This window comes from Miscanthus floridulus, chromosome 13 (genome assembly GCF_019320115.1).
Source record: "Miscanthus floridulus cultivar M001 chromosome 13, ASM1932011v1, whole genome shotgun sequence".
NCBI classification, from domain to species: domain Eukaryota; kingdom Viridiplantae; phylum Streptophyta; class Magnoliopsida; order Poales; family Poaceae; genus Miscanthus; species Miscanthus floridulus.
In genome coordinates, this window is record NC_089592.1 from 58539213 (window position 1) to 58563633 (window position 24421).

Sequence of the window (24421 nt, forward strand, 5' to 3'; positions counted from 1 at the left end):
TGTACGCCCTGACCCTCGGCGCTCCATAATCGAGGTCGGTCAGGAGGATAGCCTCGGAACCATAGACCATGAAGAATGGTGTGTAGCCGGTGGCCCGACTGGGGGTCGTCCTCAGGCTGCAGAGCACCGCAGGAAGCTCTGCAACCCATTGTCCACCAAACTTGTTCAACCGGTTGAAGATCTTAGACTTGAGGCCTTATAGGACCATGCTGTTTGCATGCTCAACCTACTTGTTCATGCGGGGGTGCGCCATGGTGGCCCAATCGATGTGGATGTGATATTCATCATAGAATTGGAGGAACTTCTTTCTAGTGAACTGTGTGCCATTGTCCGTGATGATGGAGTTCAGGACCCCAAAGCGATGGACGATGTCAAGGAAGAACAGCATGGCTTGCTTGGATTTGATCGCGGAGACCGGTCGAGCCTCAATCCACTTTGTAAACTTGTCTATGGTAATAAGCAAGTGCGTATAGCCCACGGGTGCCCTCTTGAGATGTCCGACCAGATCAAGCCCCTAGACCACGAATGGCCATGTGATGGGGATCATTTGGAGTGCTTGGGCCGGCAGGTGGGTCTACCGAGTGTAGTATTGACACCCTTCACATGTGCACACAATCTGTTCAGCATCGGCTACTACGGTCGACCAGTAGAAGCCTTGTCGGAACGTGTTTCTGACTAGGGTCCTAGGCATGGCATGGTGCCCATAGACCCCACCTTGGATATCACTCAGCAACTGCTTCCCTTGTTCGACGGGGATGCAGTGCTGCAGGATCCCGGTGTGGCTTCACCTATAGAGCTCACCCTCAATAAGGACAAAGGACTTGGCACGACATGCGAGCCACCGTGCCTCTATTTTGTTCATCGATAGTGCCTCACGGAGGAGGTAGTCGAGGTATGGCATCCTCTAGTCGGCCAAAGGGTTGGGCTCTATCGCTGGATCCTCGTTAAGCTCCATGACTTCGGGGTTGGATGGGGCCAATGACTGGTTAGCCCCCAAGCCTAGGGTAGGGGGCCTATCACTAGTCTATTTCGGCTCCTCACAGCGGATCGAGGGCTTGTACTGATCGCTGGTGAAGATGCTCATTGGCACCGGCTCTCAGTCGGACGCCATTTTTGCCAGTGCGTCAGCCGCCTCATTGAGATGCCTCAGGATGTGATTAAGCTCGAGACTGTCAAACTTGTCCTCCAGCTGGTGGACTTCTCGGCAATACGCGGCCATCTTATTGTTGTGGTAGCTTGATTCCTTTATGACTTGGTCGATTACTAGCTAGGAGTTGCTCCGGACATCAAGCCATCGGATACCCAACTTGATGGCAATGCATAGGTCGTTGATGAGTGCCTCATATTCGGCCACATTGTTGGAGGACAAGAAATGGATGCGAACCATGTACATCATGTGTACCCCAAGGGGTGAAACAAAGACTAGCCCTACACCGGCGCCTTTCTTCATCAGCGATCCATCGAAGTACATCGTCCAGTACTCTTAGTCGATGGCTGCTGGCGGCATTTGGATCTCGGTCCATTCTACAACGAAATCAGCCAGCACTTGGAACTTGATGGTCGTTCGAGGGGCATATAAAATGTCTTGACCCATTAGCTCGAGTGCCCACTTGGCGATTCTTCCCATGGCATCCCTATTTTGGATGACCTCACCGAGAGGGAAGGACGTCACAACCGTCACTGAATGTGATTCGAAGTAGTGACGCAACTTCCTCGTGGCGATGAGGACGGCATACATGAGCTTCTGGATTTGGGGGTAGTGGATCTTGGAATCAGACAAGACCTCGCTAATGAAGTACATGGGATGCTGCACTTTGAGGGCATGTCCCTCTTCTTCTCTCTCTACCAATAGGGTGGTGCTGACCACTTGCATGGTGGCCGTAATGTAGAGTAGAAGCAGTTCCTCGTTGGTCGGGGGGACCAGGATCGAGGCCTTCGTTAGAAGCTGCTTGACCGTGTCAAGTGCCTCCTAGGCCTCGGACATCCATTTGAAATGGTCAGCCTTCTTCAGAAGTCGATAGAGGGGGAGACCTCATTCACCGAGGCACGAGATAAAGTGGCTAAGCATGGCGAGGCACCCTATAACTCGTTGTACCCCCTTTATGTTCTGAATCGAGCCCATCCTCATGATGGCTGAGATCTGCTCTGGGTCGGCCTCGATGCCACGCTCGGAGATGATAAAACCCAGCAGCATACCCCTTGGGACCCCAAAAACGCACTTCCTGGGGTTGAGCTTGATACCATTTGCTTGGAGTTTCATGAAGGTCTACTCTAGGTCGACTATGACCTGGTCAGCCCGTTTGGATTTGACCACGATGTCATCCACATAGGCCTCAATGGTCCGCCCGATGAGATCCTCGAAACACTTGAGCATGCAGCGTTGGTACGTAGCTCCCACGTTCTTTAGGCCAAACGGCATTATGACATAGCAGAATGATCCGAACAGGGTGATGAAAGATGTCACGAGCTGGTCGGACTCTTTCATCGTGATTTGATGGTACCCGAAGTACACATCAAGGAAGCAAAGGGTTTCGCACCCTAAGGTTGAGTCGACTACTTGGTCTATGCATGGCAAAGGAAACGGATCCTTTGGACATGCATTGTTGAGACCCATGTAGTCAACACACATTCTCCATTTCCCACTCTTTTTTCATACAAGAACGAGATTGGCTAACCACTCAGGGATGTATACTTCCTTGATGAACCGACCGCCAAAAGCTTCGCAATCTCCTCGTCGATGGCCCTACGTTTCTCCTCGTCAAAGTGACGCAGGCGCTGCTTCACCGGCTTGGAGCCTAGCCTAATCTTCAAGGCATGCTTGGTGACTTTTCTCAGAATGCCTAGAATGTCCAAGGGTCTTCACACAAAGATGTCTCTATTGGTGTGGAGGAAGTCGATGAGCACGCTTTCCTATAAGGAGGAAAGCATGGTGCCAATGCACACCACTTTACCTTTGGAGCCACTGGGGTCTATGAGGACCTCCTTGGCGCCCTCTATAGGCTCGAAAGACCCGGTTGACCGCTTGGGGTCAGGTGCTTCTTCAACGACCTCCTCCCTGATGGCCGCAAGCTCTCTAGAGGCCACAATTGCCATGGCATGTTTGTAGCACTCAACCTCACACTCGTAGGCATGCTGGAAGGAGGTGCCAATGGTGATGACCCCGCATGGACCCGACATCTTGAACTTCAGATAGGTGTAGTTGGGGATCACCATGAACTTCATGTAGCATGGACTTCCCAGGATGGTGTGGTAGGTTTTGTGGAACTCGATCACCTCGAAGGTAAGGGTCTCCGTCCTGTAATTGGTCAGATACCCGAAGGTGACGGGCAGATCGATCTGCCCAAGTGGCATGGCCTGCTTTCCAGGCATGATGCCATGGAAAGGCACCTTGGTCGGTTGGATGCGCGATCAGTCGATGCCCATGGTGTTAAGAGTTTTGTTGTACATTTTGTTGAGGCCACTGCCTCCATCCATCAGCACCTTGGTGAGCCGCTTTGTGCCGATGATTAGGTCAACCACGAGCGGATATCTTCCTGGCTGTGGGACGCTTTCCGGGTGGTCGGTCGATCAAAGGTTATGGCGGACTCCGACCATCGGAGGAAAGTAGGCGCAGCTGGCTTGGCCGTATAGACCTCACAGCGTGCAAGCTTCTGTCAGTGCTTGGAGTCATAGGCTATCGACCCTTCGAAGATCATGAGGCAGCCATCCAGCGTCGAAAAGCCACCATCCTTCCCCTCGGTGTTGTCCGCAGTCGGCTCAGGTTCCTTCCTATGCTCCCCCTTGTTGGAGCCTCCGGACAAGAACCGCTTCATGAGGATGTAGTCCTTGTATTGGTGCTTGATGAGGAAAGCATGGTTTGGGCATGGCCCTTCAAGCAGCTTCTCGAAGTGGTCTGGGGTACCCTCGTTGGGCTTCTGACCCCCATTGCGGTCGATGGTGGCCACAAGCGAGCCCTCGCACCGCTGCTTGTTCTTCTTTTTGTTGGGACGGTTAGAGGCGCCTTTGCCGGCATCCTCATCCCGCTTTGCCTTGCCTTTGAGACGATCAAAAATCGCTCCGACCGCCTCCTCGCCCGAGGCATGGCTGGTGGCGATGTCGAGAAGTTCCTTGGTGGTTCACGGGCCTTTACGTCCTAGCTTGTGGACCAGGGACTCGTAGGTGGTCCCATATAGGAAGGCTGCTATGACGTCGGCGTCGATGACATTGGGCAGCTTGTTGCACTGCCAGGAGAAGCACCGGATGTACCCACGAAGAGTTTCCCTAGACTTCTGTCGATAGTTTTTAAGATCCCATGGGTTCCCAGGACGCGCGTATGTGCCCTGGAAGTTTCCCACAAAGATCTCTTTTAGGTCCGCCCAACTTTGGATTCGGTTGGGCGGAAGGTGTTCCAACCACGTTCGCGCCGAATTGGCCAGGAACAATGGAACGTTGCGGATAATGAAATCGTCATTATCCACTCCACCAACTAGGCAAACAAGCCGATAATCCTTGAGCCATAGTCTAGGGTTTGTTTCCCTAGAGTATTTTGGGATATTGGTCGGTAGTCGGTACCGTGGTGGGAACATAGCGTTGAGGACGTGTTGGCCAAAGGCCTGAGGTCCTGGCAAGTTAGGGATCAGGCTTCGGTCCTCGCCACTGTCATAGCGTCCGCCACAACGAGGGTGGTAGCCATGGCTAGCCTCCTCCCTCGCATCTTTGCGGGTACACCTACGGGCATTGAGGGTGTCGCGCGCATCACGGTGGAGGCCGAGATGTTCATGCACTAGGACCACGGTGCGCGGCTTGCCACCTTGCTGCACCTGGTGGACCAACAACTCCTTGTCGGGTCGCTCTGATGGCGCACGTTGGCTGGTGTCGAGCTCGCGTCGTTGGGATAGCGAGCTCTTGGCCTGCTGCGCCGCCGCACACTCGAGTAGCGTGCGAATCTCACGATGGGCCCGACGATCCTCGGGCGTCGTGGGTCCCAAAAGCCCCCGAAGCATGGCTGCCGTAGCAGCGATGTTCTGGCTTGCTCGGGTGAAGTGTGGGAGGGCTTCATCGTCCTCGATAATCCTCCGGTTCATGTTGCGGGACACGGTGCGTGCACGCCCACTGTCTCCGTGGCGCTCGATCTCTCACTCGAGCTCCGCGCGTTCTTGCTTAAGCTAGAGTCATGCTTCCTCGATCTCTTGGTGCCAGGCGTTCAGCTACTCTACCCGCAAGCAAGGTGGGGCCCCTGCATCCCCCTCGACCACATCATCGAAGTCATTTGTTGGGGTAGCCTCTCCCTCGTGGATGCTTTTGACATACCCCTTGGGGGTACCTGCTATGAAACATTCATAAGAGGGGTGATGGCTCCCCCTTCTAGAGTCAGAGTTGGAGGGCGACTCCGATTCTCCTACGAGGAGGTCATGGAAAGATTCCACGACATATTCGGTCATCCCCATGAACTTGTCATTCACAGGAGATGGAGGTGTGCGTTGCGCCACAAGGTGGCCAACGGTCTCTGCGGCATTGCGGAGACCAGACGGGAGTGCTGTCGGGGCGCTCCAGTTGAGGTATTTTAGGGCGAGTGCCTCTCCTCCGGTAAGCTGCGTCATGACGTTGGTGAATGAGAAGGTGAGGTGGCGCAGGTCCTCCCAGAACGGTTGGGGTCCCAAGTAGGCACCGAGCTGGCGCTCTAGCCTCTTGTAATCGAAACCGAGGAGCTGGTCGCTCCCAGGGGTGTGGGCCTCCGGTGCGTGCAGCTGCAGCTCCTCAAGCGCCTTGGCGATCACGTCGAGGCCAGTGAAGTGGAGAGGTTGGACGGCGGTGGGAGCCTGCGCCAACTCTCCCTAAATCGTAATGATTAAGTCCAGGTTCCCGAAGCGCACGTGCGTGCCCGGGACCCAGCTGACGCCGTGACTAGCCATCCAAGACCTGATGTGGACGTTGAGATGCGCAAAAAGCCCCTACTTGGCACACCAACTATCGGTGTTTTCAAAGCACCGACGAGTAAATTTGTATTTGCGCGTCTGGCTCGGATGGTGTGCTCGGAGGACACAAGGGTTTATACTGGTTTGGGCAGAACATCCCTACATCTAGTTTGCTGCTGCTCGTGTTACCTGCACTTGGTTTGTAGTAGGGGTTACAAACAGGAGAGAGAGGGAAAGGATCCTAAGTCTCTGGTGAAAGGAATGAACGGGTGCTAAGAGCTCAATCGCCGCTCAGCCATGTGCTTGTGTCGTGCTCTTGTGTTTTTATCTCATGGTTCGGTCTTATGCAGATCTGGATCCCCTTCATGGGGCGCCCTGCTTTCCCTTTTATAGGCCAAGGGAAAGCGCGGGTTACAGCAGAGGAAAATTAGAAGAACGAGAGAGAGGAAGGCTTTCAGGATCGCTGGGTCCTTCTTCTCCTTTATGCGGGTCCCACCGATCCTGTAGATGTCAACAGGGACGGCTCCACATCGTGGCCCTATCCGTCACTGGCGCCATGCGTGGGCGTCATCTGCCGGTCATGGCGTTCCATCCCGTCTCGGCGGACGTCGTGGTGAACTGACGCGCCTGTCAGCGTTCGTACGAGGGTTAGGCAGAATAGCACTGGTGCGCCCGACGCTGTTCTTGATGTGAATCCTCAGGTATGGCCCATCATGGCCTTGAGTTACATCGAGTCGTGCCCGTCTCTTCCCTGGTGTCAGAGTTTTGACCTAGGCCCATACACCTGGACCTGGAGTGGTTGACGGCGATATGGGTCCCCGTCGAGAGAGACGGAGATCGCGACCCTTCGGGGTCGGGCGAGACAGAGCCTGCGACCCTTGGGGGTTGGACGAGACGGAGCCCGCAACCTTGGGCGAGACCCCCGTGGCCTCGGGGTCGAGCGAGATGGAGCCCGCGACCCTTGGGGGTCGGACGAGACGGAGCACGCACCCAAGGGTCGGGCGAGACGGAGCCCGCGGCCTCGGGGCCAGGCGAGACGGAGCCCGCGGCCTTGGGCGAGACCCCTGTAGCCTCGGGGTCGGGCGAGACAGAAACTACATCCTTGGGTCGGGCGAGACATGTTAATACGTCTTGCTGTGTCTGGGGAAGTCAGCGTGGACGCTAACTCTCTTGCTTTGGGTATCCCTAATATCGATACCCGATAAAAAGGAGGACGAAATGAGGAATGGAAGTATTCCAGGGTCTTCTTTGAAAAAATGAGGCGTGGGTCGTGCGGCTGCTGGCACCGTGGCACACCACGAAGCATGGAGTGGTGTCCCACGGAAGATTTGGACCGGGATGAGATAACTTTAAAAGTTCAGGGAGTCCGACGTGCAAATTTGGAGTCTTGGGACCTAGATGAGAGCTTGGGAATAGTTCAGACACCGCTAGTGTAATTCTCTCTTATTAATTCATAGGTGGGTCAGTGGGTGGCGCACGAGATATCTTTGTCCATGCATTGGAAGATCCAACGGCGGCGGCGGCAGCAAGATGAGTGAGTTAGAGGGATTGAGAAAAGATTTGTTGGTCACTTGTGTGTGTTCAATTTCTACCCGACGGTTTAGTAGGAGCCATTTTCAGTGAAAAAAGAAAAGTCGGAGTTTTGAAGAAGGCACGAACGGCTCTGGCTCCTGCAGAGAAACCCTTAGGGAGGAGTCCTACCAAACAAGCCTTTAATTTGGTTTTATCATGGTTGGTAACAAGAAGTCAACAATAACAAGATCCAAGAAGGACGGCAAATGCCCTGCATGTTTGTCGCTTGTCGTACTGACGAAGCTGATACTGCATGCCCCGCAAGTTTTGGCGACGAAAGATGAACTGCCTGCTGAAGCATTCACTGGGTATTGCGCACGCTGAGGCTAGAAACCAGGAGTCGTTGCTCGTTGGCCATCATGTCTTCCGTCTTCGTGGCCGGCCTGCCCCGCTGCCATGGAATAAATGCACAAACATTACCAATCAACAGAAACATCACCGCGAGACCAAGAAATCAGTTCTCTGATCGATGGCATTGGTCCCCATCAAGCAGTTGGACAGCCCCTGCGGCTACCTACGGTGGAAGGAATCGGTGCTCCTCCGCGTCCACACCCTCGGCGTCGCCCGCGTGCTCTTCGAGGACCGCCCCACCGGCGACGACGACGCCGCGGCGCAGGCGGCGGCCAAGAAGTGGGCGCGCGACGACGCGGTGTGCCGCGGCCACATCCTCGCCACGCTCTCCGACCGCCTGCTCCCGGACTACCAGCGCTTCGCCACCGCGGCGGACCTGTGGCGCGCCCTGGCGCGCACCTACCACGTGGACACGCCGCGCGTCTGGCGGTACAAGTTCGACGCGTTCGAGTTTGAGGAAGGCGCCGGGGGCGTGCTCCTGGAGCAGATCGCGCACGCGGAGGCCCTGGGCGTCGCCACGCGGCTCCCGGATGGCTTCGTCGCCTACGAGCTCTGCGGGAGACTCCCGGAGGTCGTCCGCGACGCCGTCGTCATGCGCTCCGGTCCTGACAACGAGATGACCATGAGCTTGGTCTGGGACGTCGCCCGCCGTGTCGTGGCCAGTGGCGCAGGACCGGAACGTCTCTGGAGGACGACGACGGCGATGGCTGATGAAGCGGAGGGCTGCTGCTCCGACGGTCCAAAGCCGGAGCAGAGCACGGGGCGCAGGAACCGTGGCGAGCCTGGACATGTTGCCAAGAACTCCAGGCGTAGGGTTTGATCATGGGTTTATCTTTTCCACGCTTATTTTGTAGTACAACAATTAGTCCATTGCATTCACTATTAATTTCGAGAAATATAAATATTATATTACAAATTCTAGGCCCATAGAGGATCAAAATTGTTTTATTTGATATGGTAATTTGCTCATATTCAAACTCAGTACTCCGATCCCTCCAAATTATCCCTTTTTATTTTTGTCTATAACTCTCCTGAAATTGTCTCTTTTTGTGTTTTGTCTACAACTCTCTTATTTGAAGGGCTTTTTGAGGTAACCTGAATAGCAAGAAATCATAATTCTAATTCAAATAGACTCCTGTAATCCTGTTTGATATTATGAAACTTGCAAGTTGTTTCTGAGTTCCCTGGATAGAAATCCTAATCCAAATAGTTTTCCTCTTTTTCGTGTCAGTAGATTCAAATGGTTTCCATTGTCCGAGTGAACAATTATCTTGTATATATTGACGTTTCAATAACTAGAGCTCTTTTATTTATGTTATAAAAAAAGAAACCCACAGGTCAACCAACAACAAATTTTATTACAATCAAAATTCAAAACTACACGAATAATTTGGTGGTGAATTTTTTTGTGTTTTAGAAAAGAGCCAATAGTTAAAAGGCCCATGCTATATTTACTATTTTTTATGTTTATTTATTATGAGAAAAAGCAAAAACTACCTGAGTGGACAAATGGGCGCACACGAACAGGGAAAAAAATAGAAACATGGATATTAGGTACCATTCTCTCACCATCGTTTCTCATGAACATTTGATATTTTTTCCTCCCGTTGTAACATATGGACATGTTTGCTAGGTGTTTGAGCGTGAGTATTTTTTAGTACGGCCCCGTTCGCTTCGCTGAAAAAACAAGCCGAAACACTGTTTCGGCTGACTTGTTGTGAGAGAAAAGCACTGTTTTGACTAAAAAAGACAGATTATAATAGAAGCGAACAGGCCGTTTTTTGGTCCGTCCTAGCGTCAGCAGGAAGATTTGTTTTGGTTCATCCCAGCGTTTGGTTCTTTCTAAGTGTTTCTACTTTTTTCGTCAGTCTGATATTCCAACTTCTAGGTTTTATGCTTGTTTCCATAGACATTGAAAACAAAAAAGAATAAAAGCAATCATAATGGGCGTTTGAACTCTTGATCCTTTCCTATCTCTTAAAATAAAGATTATTACTATCAAATTGTCGATACAATTTTGATTAAAAGTAAAAAACTCATCTTATTAGAATTTGTTCAGATGATACCGCCAAGCACAAACTTGTTGGGCAACACACATAGAAAATGCTCTAGTTCCTTAGCCAGTGCATGTATCTCATGATCTTGTTCCACTACTTAACGGTTATCAACCAATCTATATGTACAACTTGCTACCAGCATCAGAAACACTAAACTTTGCCTCAAGTGCATCCCATAGTCCCTGTACTTGTCAGCAAGATAGTGCTAATCACGACACCTCGAAATAGGTTATCGGCAACCTCAAACGTTGTCTCCTCATTAGGGGTAAAATATTCGGATTTCCCCTATACAATGTAATAGCAACTCATAGTTGTCAACCACCGGATCATCTTAATCCGCCATCTCTTATAGTTTGACCCATCAAAAGCACTTGGCTTCAACGCAGCAGCAAACCATTAATAAAAAATTGCCTAATATCAGGTGTTTGGATCGTTAGAAAATTAGTTATTTTTATGTTTAGTTTCATCTAGAAATATAGTACTAAATTTGTGACAAAAAACAAGTGCACGTGTGAACTACCAATGACAACTATGGTGAACATTGATCATGTTTAATAGCATAAAAACCTTACTGAATATACAAACAATAAGATTAGAAATATACCCAGTGGAGGGACCCATGCTCAACACGCACTAGTCGACATAGTGTGTTGCTTGATGTTGCGGACCATAGTCGATTAAGAAAGATGTTCACATTGCAGACCCTCGAACGTCCACCAGGAAGAAGATAGAGTCGTCGAGCGGATCGATAGCGAGTAGTCACATTAGACGCTCCCAAAAACCTAATCGTCCGGCACAACCGAGCAGGTGTCATAGACGCGGGCGTGGTTCCGGAGGCCTGCTCTCCCAACGCCTGTGCGTGCAGAAGTTGGGATGAGGCAACTGGAAAGCAACAGCAATAGAAGAACTATGGTGCTCCTTTTGTATTTTCACACAGACTAAAGACAAGCACATTTCTTATAGGCACGAGGGATGGAAGGCAAAGAGGTAGAGGATGAACTTGGACGTCATGAAGGCGTTCATCAGTTACCAGTAACCGTAACCATAATAACAAGAGTTGCTAGTAACTGCAGCTATAACCATAACCGTTACAAGTCCAAACATTAACCACAATCAGCCCGCCATTAAGTCTTTATTGCACCTAGCATTTAATGTGAACCTAGGATTTATTTTATTTGAATTGAATAAAATTAGGCCAAACCTAATAAAACCCAACATATACTACAAATTAAAATACACGTCGATCGAGTAAAAAAGCAGGCAATGTCAATTAATGCAAGAAAACCCCGTAGGCAAGCACATGTGGCTGTGCCGACTGCCTAGGCCGTTTTGCCTCTTGATGGCATTGTCGACAGCATCCCTAGGGCAGTAAGCGCCCACCGTGTACTACTTGAGGTAGTCCTAGCTTGCAGTCGAAGAAGACGCGCACGGACTTAGCCATCTTGCTGGTGCTGGGCCTCCGATCCCAACGCGGTGAGGTCGGCATCCTGGCCCCAGTAGGCTGATCGATCACGGCTGGAAGCCAGAGGCCGCGGATATGCATGGTAGGAGCGCGAACGATGTGCCGAGTGAACGAAATCCTTGGGTGCTATCTGTTGCGTGAATAAAGGAGACTTTCATTGCCCTTGCATGCAGGGCATGCATGCAATTGCCAGGTTCCTTGTTTGACCGTGGCTTTCATTGCTAGTTACTCCATTAATTGATAATTAAAAAAATAGGTAAGAGGAGTATTTGTTAAAGAAGCTCGTCCCAAGAATCTCGCTAGCTCCTCCGCCTATAAAAATGAAGGAAAATCTTCGTATCAACAAGAATATCGCTTCCTCCTCCGATCAAAAAACCCTAAGGTATGTATCGCTGCCGCCATCCGGCCCTAGACCTTCTAATCACGGTCAAAATCGTCCCCTAATCTGCGTCAAAATCTGCCTCCGCGAAAGAGCAAGAATCCTCGCCCATCTTGCGGCATTGCATGCAGTGGCTTGCTGATGATCTGATGCGTCGATTGGTGTCATGTCTGACAGGTGCTCCGATAGATTGATGGCGACGACTCTCCCCATCAAGCCCCTGGACGGCGCCGGCGGCTACCTGCGGTGGAAGGAATCTCTGCTCCTCCGCATCCGCACCCTCAGCGTCGACCACGTGGTCTTCGAGGCCCGTCCCGCCGGTGCCGGTGCCGGCGGCGATAACGATGAGGCCGCGGCCAAGAAGTGGGCGCGCGACGACGAGGTGTGCCGCGGCCACATCCTCGCCACGCTCTCCGACCGCCTGCTGCCGGACTACGCCCGCTTCGCCACGGCCGCGGAGCTGTGGCGTGCGCTGGCGCGCACCTACCACTTGGACACCCCCCGCGTCTGGCGGGACAAGTTCGACGCGTTCGTGTTCGAGCAAGGCTCCAAGGACAAGCTCCTGGAGCAGATCGCGCATGCGGAGGCCCTGGGCGTCGCCGCGAAGCTCCCGGATGACTTCATCGCCTACGAGCTCTGTGGGAAGCTCCCGGATATCGTCAGCAACGCCGTCGTCGTGCACTCCGGTCCTCATCACAACGAGATGACCATGAGCTTGGTCTGGGATGTCGCCCGGCGTGTCGTGGCCAGTGGCGCAGGACCGCAATGTTTCTGGAGGATGGACGATGACTGACGATTGTTGACGAAGCAGAGGGCTGCTGCTCCGACGGTCCAAAGCAGGAGCAGAACACGGCTGGGGGCCTGGGGCGCCGGAACCGTGACATGTTGCCAAGAACTGCCGGGTCAGGGTTCGATCATGGGTGTCCACGCTTACATTTTGTAAAATAAAATAATAACTAGACCATTGCATATGCACTCTTAATTTTAATATAATAAGTGATATAAATATTACAAATTCTTGGATAAAGTTAGGCCCCGTAGAAGATCAAAATTGTTTTTATGTGATATCCTAGTTTGCTCATGTTCTAACTCAGTACTCCTTCTATTCCTTTTTATAAGATGGTTTTGGATTTCGATTTGAAAAAAGTCTTTTAAACATACATTTGCAATATATTATTAATTATGCAATATATTATTAATTAGGAGTACTACATATCAACTTTTTATAAAAAAACATGTGAAATACGAAACTGTTATTCCATATTTTGTGCATTGATTAATCAATAGACATGTCACAAATAGGAACTTCAGTTAACAAGTTGCTCTGTATACTTTTCTGCTTTTCTCTTTGCATGGCACCTCGATCAATTGAAATTTTACTTTGAGTTGTGTGTTTGACAAGGGAATAGTTATGTATAATCGTCGCTGGATACATCAAGCTATTAGGTTTTCCTATATCAACAATGACATGCACGAGTGGATACTTTTAGAAGGAAGTATTCTAGAATATCTTTAAAAATGGTGTCAATAATGTAGACGTTAGGTTATAAATAATGTTGTGTAGGTACTTTAGATGTAACTTAAGAATGTTATCTTTCATAAAAAGGCATAGATAGTTACTTTTGGATCTTGTTACAATGCTGGGGATGACTAATTTAGATGCAAATTCAAGGCATCGGTGTCGAAGCTTAGATCAAGATTTAGGTAGTTACTATTATTGTTCATACTAGCATAGGTGAGTAATTTAGATGAAGGTTGGAGGGTATTCTAGGTCAGATTTTTTTATAACAAACTTAGTCCGTAGCTAATCAAAATTACTTGTATTATTTGCTCTCTTTAGTTTGTTCACATATTCTACTGTAATACTCCCTTTGTTCTTTCTTATTATGTCATTTTATGATGTAAGGAAACCTTACAAAATATACTATCTATTTGCATGGTAATTCTATACTACTTCGTCCCAAGGTATAGCTACTTGGATGTTTGTTCAAAGTCAAACTTTTTTTTTGACTAAATTTCTACAAAAATAATTAACATATGTAACATCAATAAGAACATTGTAAAAATTTATTTAATAATCAGCCTAATGATACTAATTTGTTGTCCTAATTGGTGAATGGTGATACTTCTACAAATTTAGTCAAACATAATATAGTTTACCTAGGACAAATCTCAAAGTAGTTTTCTTATGGAAGGTGTGCTGGCCATGAGCCTAAGAGGGGAAATGAACTAGATTGATCACTTAAATCTTAAACCTAGGCTCAACTTGATCTAGAAAAAACATAAGCTAACTAGCATGATGTGCGCATTTTTTTAGTGTGATATCTTAACCAATCTACAAAGAGTTTTGCAACCTAAATCCAATCCTATCATGTAACAATAATAGGTATTATCACTACCACGATCCCGAATTGCCTTGAGTGCCAAAAACAGCCAAGGAAAAGGGTTAAACCCCCAAGAAAATGATCCTTGGCCACGAACCGTCAAGCAAACACACTCAAGAATAGAGGACAAGGGAAATTAGTTTCCTTGGCGGTTTTGCCACTCAAGGATGATTTCTTGGAGGTTGGCCGCCAAGGAAACTACGACCAGACTTAATTTGCCGAAAGGCTAAGGAAATGTTGTAACTGCCAAGGAAAGAAGTTTTCTTGAGGGTCGGCAGCAGCCAAGTAAATTAATTTTCTTGAGGGTTGACAACCTCCAAGGAAACACTCTAGACCGCCAAGGTAATTGGTGTTTCCTTGGCTGCCCTTAACCTCTAAGGAAATTATAATTTTCCTTGACTGTCATTAGCCGCCAAGGTAATTCTGATTCCAAGAGGGCCAACCCCCAAGGAAATCTATACTAGCAATAAAAAATAAATGCACGAATCAATATATTTTAATATTACAGTCACTATACTCATGTTACATGCATTCACAAGCCATGATATGATATACATTAATTAATCAGCATATACCTAAATATAAACACATCGTTTATTAATATGTTCTTTACAAGTTCACAGCTTACAATTCAAATGGTTCCCACTTGATTAGGTGGCCACAACACTAGTTCTAATAAATATATTGATTTCATTTCTGAGTCACCCACCTACAAAGTGTTAGATGGTTACATCCATTAGTTGTTTAAAATAGAACAAATGGCTTTAAAAAGAATAACAAAACATGTTAAAATCCTCTCTTTTTTACTTTTAAATCAACAGTAAAATACAATTGTAGAACTGCATAGACAACCATGATCAACACTACAACTGTTTAAGTGATAAACTATGTTCTTCCAGAGGAAGCTGTTGGATTTTCTTAGACTTGGGAACATACTCACCTCACAAACACCGTGCAGAAGCAGCCTCCGAAATCGGTCCTGGACATTCAGCATTAGCACTTCTTCAACACAGCCTACACACCATGCATGAAATGAGTTTTTTTTATCAGGAATGCTATACAACACATGTGTGTTTCTTGGTTCGTTGGCACATGGATTTTCTGTCCGTCGGATCCGTCTCGCACGCGTCTCCTGGGTCATTCGATGTGGCGTTTCTGTTTTGTTTCTCTGGCCTGTGGACCCTGGATGTCAGCGCTACAGTTTTGATTTTTTGGGAGTCGCGCCTGATTTTGTGGCATCCCCCCCTTCCATTTCGTTTTGGCTTCTTCCGGGCGACGCGCCGCTCTCCTTGGGCGGCCGACCGGCGATTTCTAGGATAATCTGCTCTCTAGCTTTCCCTCAAACTCTCCTAGTGACCCAGTCCCAGATCTGCCGCTCCTCTATATCCTCCAGCTCCCTGGCAGCCTCCCACCACGCGTGGAGCATCGGCTGCGGTGGCGTTGGCACTGGCGCCAGCGGCGGATCCAGAAAATATTTTAGGAGGGACTGAACAACACTGCTGCTCGATCTTAAGTCTCAGCCCCCCCTATACTATAGAACTTTGCCTAAAAATTCATAGGGGCTCTACAGTAATTTGCACTGATTCGGTTTGGGTAGGGGGGGCTTGAGCCCCCCCCCCCCGCCCCACCACTAGATCCACCCCTGACTAGCGCATCCCCTTCTCCTTCCCTTCAGCGCCACAGTGGCCCCCAGTGGAGGAGCGGCGCACGCGCTATAATGGCAGGGGAGCAGCGTGCGTGGGGCAGTGGTGGTGGAGCAGTGCACCCTGGCGGTCTTCCCGCATTTCCGTCGTGGTGCACTGTTGAAGGTCTTGTATGTGCCCGCTACATCTCCTTCCTGTTTGCTGCTCTTTTGCTCATGTGTGTACTTGATCCGATTTCTTAATGCGGTGTAGATTTCGTGGATACATATAGTGAGGGCACATGGATGGAGATTTGTGTGGGTGAGGTTTGAATGCTTCTAGGGTTTGTGCTGTATTTTACTGATGAGCTATTTTTGGTGAACTTTTTTTTGCAAATGGGGTGGTGTTCTGTTAGTCCGTGTTAATTAGGGTTTGGTTTGATGGATTGTTCTAGTATTTGATGGGGTATTTGTGGTTGATTGAGGACAAGTAGTGGGGATTTGTCGAAAAACGAAAGGTCATAGGGGAGGAGACAGCAAGATGTAGTGACGGGGAGGGACATATTGATAGGGATTGTATCTTTCAAGTAAACAATCATGTACTGCTAGTTACACTCATACCAAATGGTGCTTTTGCATATCCTGGTGGGGGCTTACATCAAATTTCTGGGGAATGCACAATTTCATGGGATGTAAGGTAAATTCCTGGGTAATGCACAATTTCACCTTGGTGAGATGACCAAATTTCTTGGGAATGGAGTTGTTTATTTAGTCTATTTTCTAATTTTTTGCAGATATGGTTTATATTTAGTCATTGGTTGCTAAAACCATGTGATCTTTCTGTAGTTGTTTTTGAATCTATATAGATGGATCCTGAATGATTGTAGTGTTTGTTTTCCTATTTTCGTAGATCCAGTTTATGTTTAGTCTTCTCTATTTATCTGAATTGATTTTCGGTCCTTCCATACTTTATCTGTAGTAGCTCGTAGCTATCATGCTCAGTTGTGATTGCTCGTAGTTTACAGTAGAGTTCAACTGTACTTACAGTTGTTGATTTAGTTTAATTCATAGTTATCTTTGATGTAATTTTGCTAAATTGTTTGTTTTTTTCCTGCAATGATGAGGTCTAGCTGCATGTGTACTAGGAGGCAAAGTTGTAGTTGTATTTGTTGTAGCTGCATCTTTTGTAATTTTTTTTCATTTGGCTTTTGATTTTTTTAGTGTGGATTTACTTGATCATCTGGATAGTTGTTAAAGTTGTTTCAGGTAACTTAGTTAGATGCCCTAGTTTGCTTTTATTAGTTGGTGTGTCCAATAAATTCCCCTCCTGGTTTTTTGTGCCTGCGCTTGTGTTGTGTTTAGGCCTGGCCAGTGCCTGGTGCTTGAGTCGATAGAATGTGTGTGTGTGATTTGCAAGTTTGTATTGACGAAGCAGCAGGTTGGTGTGCATGGCCACCTGTGATTGGCAAGTTGTTTATTTAGCTCCTAATATTTGCGCGTTGCGATTCATTTCTCCGTCTCGTATTCACACCCCTGTGATCTATTGGCGATTTTTGTGCGACATTTTTGTGGATTTCCGTGGAATATAGATCCTACTTTCTGTCGCGTTTGTCCCGTTCCATGCGGTTCAGTATGGTAACCAGCTTCTTCCTTCATTGTGGCACAGAGATCTCTTTCCTATAATGAATTCTCTGGACCAGTTCATCTTACTATCGATGATCTCAAGCATCTTCTTGAATTGTAAGTCAAGATTAACCTATTTGCTTGATTATTTGTTGTTTCTATCTTGTTTGAACCGCTGCGGTATGAGTATGAGATAATTGTCAGTGTTCACTTTGCTATGTCATCTAGCAAAGCACGCCGTGAAGCAGAAATTATATATTTTTAAAATCTATATATATGTTGCTTGTGTCCTATATGAATGTTTTTCTGATTGAACTGATATCAACATTTCCCTAAAATTCCAATTGGTGGTGAGAATGACTGGGCAACCCCCTTCTCTGCCGTACTGCACCAACCCTTGCAGTTGAGGGCATTTGGCTGCAGAGAATGGTGGGGAGACATTTACGCTGCTTGCTTCTTAAGTGCTTAATCTAGCAAAGCCAAATTTTGGATGCTTTATTTTACCAAGCCAAACTTTCGTGTAGTTTGTGTTGTTCTGCTTTGCCTATGCTGCTACATGACATGGTGTCAATTTGCTTGATTGGTAAAATCTTCTAGCATGAGGAGGTCATAGTGTTAGAGATTGGTGGTGTTTATGTTTGTCGTGTTGGGTTAAGCGAGATAGCTACGGCCTGTGCTGCGCGCCATGGTGTAGCAGCTTGAGCATTAGGGCGGTTTGTTACTGTTATTTGTGTGCAATGGTTTTTATGGTCAGCAATGGTGCTTGCTTTTTTTTGCTTGGGTTAGCTCAGCTATTGGATCTGATTGCTCTTGATCTATAGAACTGGTTTTGCTTGGTGTGCTTGCTCAATGGTTTATTTTATCTATAGTTGAAGAGATGACTGTACCACAACATATTGCAAAAATCGAAAAGGGCTACTCTCTACCTGAATGTGCTGCTTACTGATCTATTATTGGTTTTTATCCTTAACAAAATGCTCAGCAATATAGACTGTCATCATATATGTGTAAGGACATTTTTTTACATTTACCAATGCTTGTGCTTTTCAACAGTCAGATTTTTTGCTTTTGGGTGGTGGTCTAGCCATGATTTATCCTTGTGCATTTTAGGGTACTCATGGTACTTGATTGATAGCCTCTTTTCAGTAACTATTTAGTCTTTCAGTACCAAAGGGAGTCAGTTGCTTTGTTTGTGTCCAAGTCATTAGCTCTTTTGGTAACACAGTTGACATGCTAATTGCATTTTGGACAAGAAATTTTGAAAAGTCCTGTCACCATTGTACTGAATGAAGAAGCCACAGCAAGGAAGGTTCCCTGCTGGCTTGATCCTCAGAGGCCTGAATCACAGCTTCCCGTTGACACTAAAAAATTAACAAAAGGTGGCCCTATAAAGTTGATCATATATGTACTATTAATTCCTTAATTATTACACCAATTTGTGTTATTTTGCTCTTTGTTGTAGGTTTTTGTGGTACCACGAGTGGGCAAGTGAGACTACTTTATCATTACAAACATTGCAGCAATCAAATGGTAGTATCATTGGAGTTCCTACTGCCTAAGGTTTCTATCTCCTCACCCCCAATGCACAAAAAAGAAAAGAGAAACCAATTCCATTTTTCTTTTCCCTCTGGTGTTTTTGTTACAAACTTACAAATTTTTGTGTGTAGAATTTGCAGATATTGTACACAATGTGAAGCACCTGCAGAATGAAATTGAGCTCAATGACAGATTGCAATAATTTTGGATCTCACTTGAGATAATCTGTGGGGTAGCTAATTTTGCTAGTACAGTTTAGCATGGGAAAAAGAATCAGAAGAGAACAGCTGTATCCAATCTGTTCAAAACTCTTGAGGAATGTGGACTATCAAAGCAGAGGTCATTAGGTTATGAGGTACTATGAAAGCACAAGAATGTTCTGTGAAAAATTAACGAAGATCTAGGTTTACAAGAGGTCAGTTCCTAGTTAATTTTAGTATCTAGTGCTATAGATCAGCATATATCAAATTTGTATTTATGCTTTGAGCAACCTATAGGATAACAAGGCCACGTCTCATCTGTTGATTGTGTTGTCTGAACAACAGCATCTTGCTTATAATCTATTTGATCAGCTGAACCAATTCCGGCATGCTATTTTTTTATTATGTTCTGGAGGTACTTCTCGACTTATGCCTTTTTCCTTTTTCCTTTTTCCTTTTAGGGCTTCAAAATCAATTTGCAAAACTCACTTGTTATCTTTTATAGGAAAGAGTAAATCCTATCATCAAGCCAAAATGTGTCAGGAATTTTAATTCGGATGCAAACAGCATTAGGAATTTTTACTTCAGAGCATAAATATGTCAAATATTTTCTCCTATAAACTACAGTACTGCTCCTTGATATAGCACTTGGTATACCACTGAACTATGTGATCCTAATTTTCTACTACATAGTTGTTGAAGTGCTCTGCAAACAAATTAAACATTTAGTTACATAATTGCAATCAACAATAATGTAAATTGCAAGTATCGAACAACGCAATTATAGTTCTGAGCATATGCAATATGGTGGTGTTGAACCATTTTCCTCCTCGATTTGTCTTTTTTCTACTAGTTGATCTAAATGGCTGCCGCTAAGACTGGATAAATACATAAACATCAACAAAGGACATTTGTATGCACCTTCTGTAAAATTGAAATTTGAATACATGGACTGCCTCTTTCAATGATCCTTTTTTGTGATAAAAAATATTACATAACTTAATTTAAGCTTCCTACAGCTTGGTCCTTACATAATTTAATTGTCCATCTTAAAAATTGTGCATCTGTCAGTTCTTGAAGTCCTTATGCACCTGCATAGGGACATATTGCCTCAGTTGGTCTCATGGGATGTTAGATGAGCATTAATCAACACCACATTTTTGTCCTTGTCCTTTCATTGAAAAAAGTTGTTTATTGTGATTTGTGCCAACACATTTCAGATATTTGTGTTTGTGTTTCTATGTAAGAAATTGTAGTCTGTTAATTGTGATCTGTGCCAGCACACAACACATTTTTGTCATGTTCTTTCATAGAAAAAAATGTTTTTTGTGATCAGGTTTCGTGACTCCATGCATGCATCTCCTCAGTTCCTCCTCTTTTTTCATGGCTGAAAAGAGAATAATCTCGTCGGTGCCAGCCGAAGGTGGTGCTCTGGATCCCCACCATTACCAACGATAGGACAAAGCAGAAGGCCATGGAGGCCATCATGGACATCTATTCCTTCCTTGCTTATTTGTTTTGTCAGTTTAATTAATTTGGATGGAAAAAATGAGCTATAAAATATGATATGATGGATCTCTGCAGCTGAAACTAGATAGATATGTACTCCAGGATCTGGATGCTTGCTTTAATTTAGCTTTTCTGTTATTATTATTCAGAAATATACATGGTTTTACGACCAACTTCTGGTAGCTGAATTATTCTTGTGATCATATCATATATATATGAAAGCTAGCATGGTCAGGTCAGATTGTTAGGTCGGTGGCCGAAATAGAATCGGATTGTGATGCCTGATTATAGTTCAGAGTTGTCTTTGTGCATAGGTGCATGACACCGCCTTATTTTGTTTACACAGTTTGTTGCAGTATATAGGTGCATTTGGCACAGCTCCAGTGCCGTAGCTAGAGCCCTCAGCCGAAGCCACTTTTCATTGCTTTGTTTCTGTACTAAAAATGACTCTGGCTCTGTGCTTAGATGGTTAGAAGCCCTCCTTGTGAGGGCTCAGCACAAACCTAATTGCTGTCTATAGAATCAGATTTGTCTTTATGCTAACATAGTCTAGAGTTTTGTGGTGAACTGATCAGTCTCCCTAACAGTAAAATTCCAAATGGTAGTGAAAATGGCACAGTTAGCATACTTCCCATCTAGTTTAATTGAGAGGAAGATGGCACTGATTATGGTGGTGAAAACTAAGAGTGCAATGTGAAGCTAAACTCTTAATATTATCTCTGTAACAATGTAACAGTGTAACTATATTAGCACGCTCTATTTGGTGGCGTTGTCATGGTTCCTTTTATCCAAGTATCATGGACGGGATAGGTAACAAAAATATAGAGTATTCCTCAGAGATACTGTTAATTGTGATTTGTAGCAACACACCTTTTTTGTCCTTGTCCTTTCATAGAAAAAAATTATTTCTTGTGATTTGTGCTAACATGTCTTTTCATCTGTTTATTGTGATTTGTGCCTGCCCACACCAAGTTTTTGTCCTTATCCTTTCATAGAAAAAAAATTGTCTCTTGTGATTTGTGCTAACTTACATTTTTCATTGTTTATCGTGGTTTGTGCTTGCCCAAGCCAAGTTTTTGCCCTTGTCCTTTCATAGTAAAAAATTGTCTCTTGTGATTTGTGCTATCACTTCATGAACTTTGTTAATTATGATTTGTGCCAATACACATCTCATTTTTGTCCTTGTCCTCGCACATCAATATAATACAAACCCCAGAAGCACCATTTTCCACCTATAGCTTGTTTTATTAGGTGGTTTTCTGTCAATGACACTGCTATAGGAGCACTTATATCTTATGCCAGTTGTACTTTAGTGATACCAAAGAACTATTTCTGATCAGACAACTTAAAGATTCAGTAAACCAAATAATTTAAAGATTCAGTTACATAATTGCAGTTTGCTATAATGTAGATTGCAAGTATCATGCACTGCAATTTTAGTTCTAAGCATATGCAATATGCTGTTGTTGAACCGTTAGCCTCGTTGTTACTTGTGATTTGTGCTAGAGCTAGTATATTTGTTACTAAATTGTATTTTATATTTGTCATGATTTTGTGGTTGTGTCCTAGTTTGTCATTTATCTTTGTTAATACTGATAAACAAGTCATCCTTGCTGGCTTTACCAGTGTTGTGCATGTCTGCTTCATTTCCCAGTGGTAGTAGGTGCTGATGATGAATGTAGTGTTGGTTTCACTGCCTCACTAGGTTCTCGGGACCACACTGCATCTTTCCTGTGAACCCTATTTGCTTTAGAAAACTAACAATAAGCGAAAAGGTATCTATTTATCTTCTTTGATTTTTTAGGTTAACACCAGCGGATAGTTTATTGGTCTGGCTGAGATGGTGGGTCGAGTTGATTTTAACAAGATAGTTGAATACTTGCAGCATGACAAGTGGACTAGTTGGTTTCCTGTCAAGTGGCACATTATGAAGGACATTCCTAATAGCTTGTTGAAGCACATCATTCTTGAGTATAACGAAAACAAACTAGTTACTAACAGTAGACACACGTAGGAGGTGAGTTAAGTTGCTTTCAGTTTTTCTCTTGTTTTGTCAGTTTCTCCACTAATTGTTGATGGTTTCACATTGTAGTAGAAATTCTTGATATGCATGAATCAGGAAGTCAGTACTCTCTTAAGATAAATGGAAAATTGCTATGTCTAACTCTTTTAATGTTACGGTAGCTAAGTTTTCCCATACTTTTTCATGGTGTCTCCAGGTTATCTGTCTAACTCTTTTCATTGTTATATGTGATTTGTGCCAACACATTTCATTTCTGTTTATTGTGGTTTGTGATTTGTGCCAGCACAGACATTGTTCTTGTCTTTCCATAGAAAAAAATTATTATTTGTGATTTGTGCCAACACATTTCATTTCTGTTTATTGTGATTTGTGATTTGTGCTAGCGCGGACAACATTTTTTGTCCTTGTCCTTCCATAAAAAAATTATTATTTGTGATTTGTGCCAACATATTTCATTTCTGTTTATTGTGATTTGTTCCTGATGCCTTAGTGAATTCATCATGCAGCCAGCGTCTTGAGGCAGTTCTACTAGTTCTGCTAGGACTAGTAAAAGAAGGTGAGAAACAGCTGCAATAATGTGGTGGTTTGGTTGTTTTTGTTTTGGTTCACAATTTTATTGTTCTGAATCACTCAGTCTGCTAAACATGCAGGCAGTGTCTTGAGTCACAAAGTGCAGTTCACCTGGAGTAACCAAGAGGATAATGCCGAGGTATGTATGTCCAGCCCTGAATTTCATGAACTTGCTGCTATTTTTGTTACTCTAAACCAGCTATGTAAATTCATCACTCTTTTTTCCATCTCAGGAGACGCCATTTTCAGATGCTTGGTACAAGGTGCTGCATTATTCTATGTTTGCACAGGGTTTTTAAGTGGTTACATCATTGCTATTTCTACATTCTAGTTTGAATAAAAAATGTGATTTGTGTCGGCACACACCAAATTTTTGTCCTTGCCATTTCATAGAATAAAATTATTCCTTGTGATTTGTGCTAACACATCTTGAACTTTGTTAATTGTGATTTGTGGCAACACACCCCTCTTTTTTGTCCTTGTCATTTGTGCTAGCTCATCTTTGCCTTTATTTATTGTGGTTTGTGCTTGCCTAAGCCATGTCCTTGTCCTTTCATAGAAAAAAATTATCTCTTGTGATTTGTGCTAACACTTCATGAACTTTGTTAATTTTGATTTGTGTCAACACACATCTCATTTTTGTCCTTGTCCTTGCATATCAATATAATACAGGGGCGCAGGCATGACAGAGCCCTGCACTACTACACAAACTTTACTGGAGGCAGGCGTTTTTGGTTTCCCGCGGCGGGCAAAGCCGTCCGCCGCGGCCTAGAGGCCACGGTAAATCGTGGCTTAACCGTGGCGGGCGACTTTGTCCGCCGCGGTTAACCGATTTACCGCGGCGGGCGGTGTAACGTGACCGCTGTGGTAAATCAACTCTTTACCGTGGCGGGTAGTTTAAAGAGCCCGCCACGGTAAATCGTATTAACCGCGGCGGGCGATTCATACCCCCTGCCGCGGTAAATAACGATTTCCTGCGGCGGACAAGTAAGGTGGCCCATCGCGGTAAACCTTTTTCCCACAGCGGGCGCCTCGGTGGCCGGCCTACTGGCCGGCCACCGGTTAACCATGGCGGGCAAAAGAGGTGCCTGCCACGGAGCCCATTTTTGCCACGCTGCGCAAATTGATTCATGTAGTAGTGCTGTGCTCTCATTAAAAATTTTTGGACACAACGCAAGCGATGGAGAGAAAGACAGGGGCACAGGCAAGCGGACGTGCCGGGGTGCAAAGCCGCGACGGA

At 45.7% G+C, this 24421-nt stretch overlaps 2 protein-coding genes and 1 pseudogene across 2 annotated transcripts; 2 read left to right on the forward strand and 1 right to left on the reverse strand.

Annotated features, from left to right (window-relative positions):
* Positions 1–2910: 2910 nt before the first annotated feature.
* Positions 2911–3369, reverse strand: LOC136499878 (uncharacterized). The gene has a single exon (XM_066495376.1). It carries the CDS (start codon positions 3367–3369, stop codon positions 2911–2913), a length of 459 nt encoding a protein of 152 aa, XP_066351473.1.
* A 4475-nt stretch (positions 3370–7844) lies between these two features.
* Positions 7845–8798, forward strand: LOC136502301 (uncharacterized). The gene has a single exon (XM_066497751.1). The coding sequence runs from the start codon at positions 7936–7938 to the stop codon at positions 8635–8637; it is 702 nt and encodes a 233-aa protein (XP_066353848.1). The 5' UTR covers positions 7845–7935; the 3' UTR covers positions 8638–8798.
* Positions 8799–11582: 2784 nt separating this feature from the next.
* Positions 11583–12843, forward strand: LOC136498840 (uncharacterized; annotated as a pseudogene).
* Positions 12844–24421: the final 11578 nt, after the last annotated feature.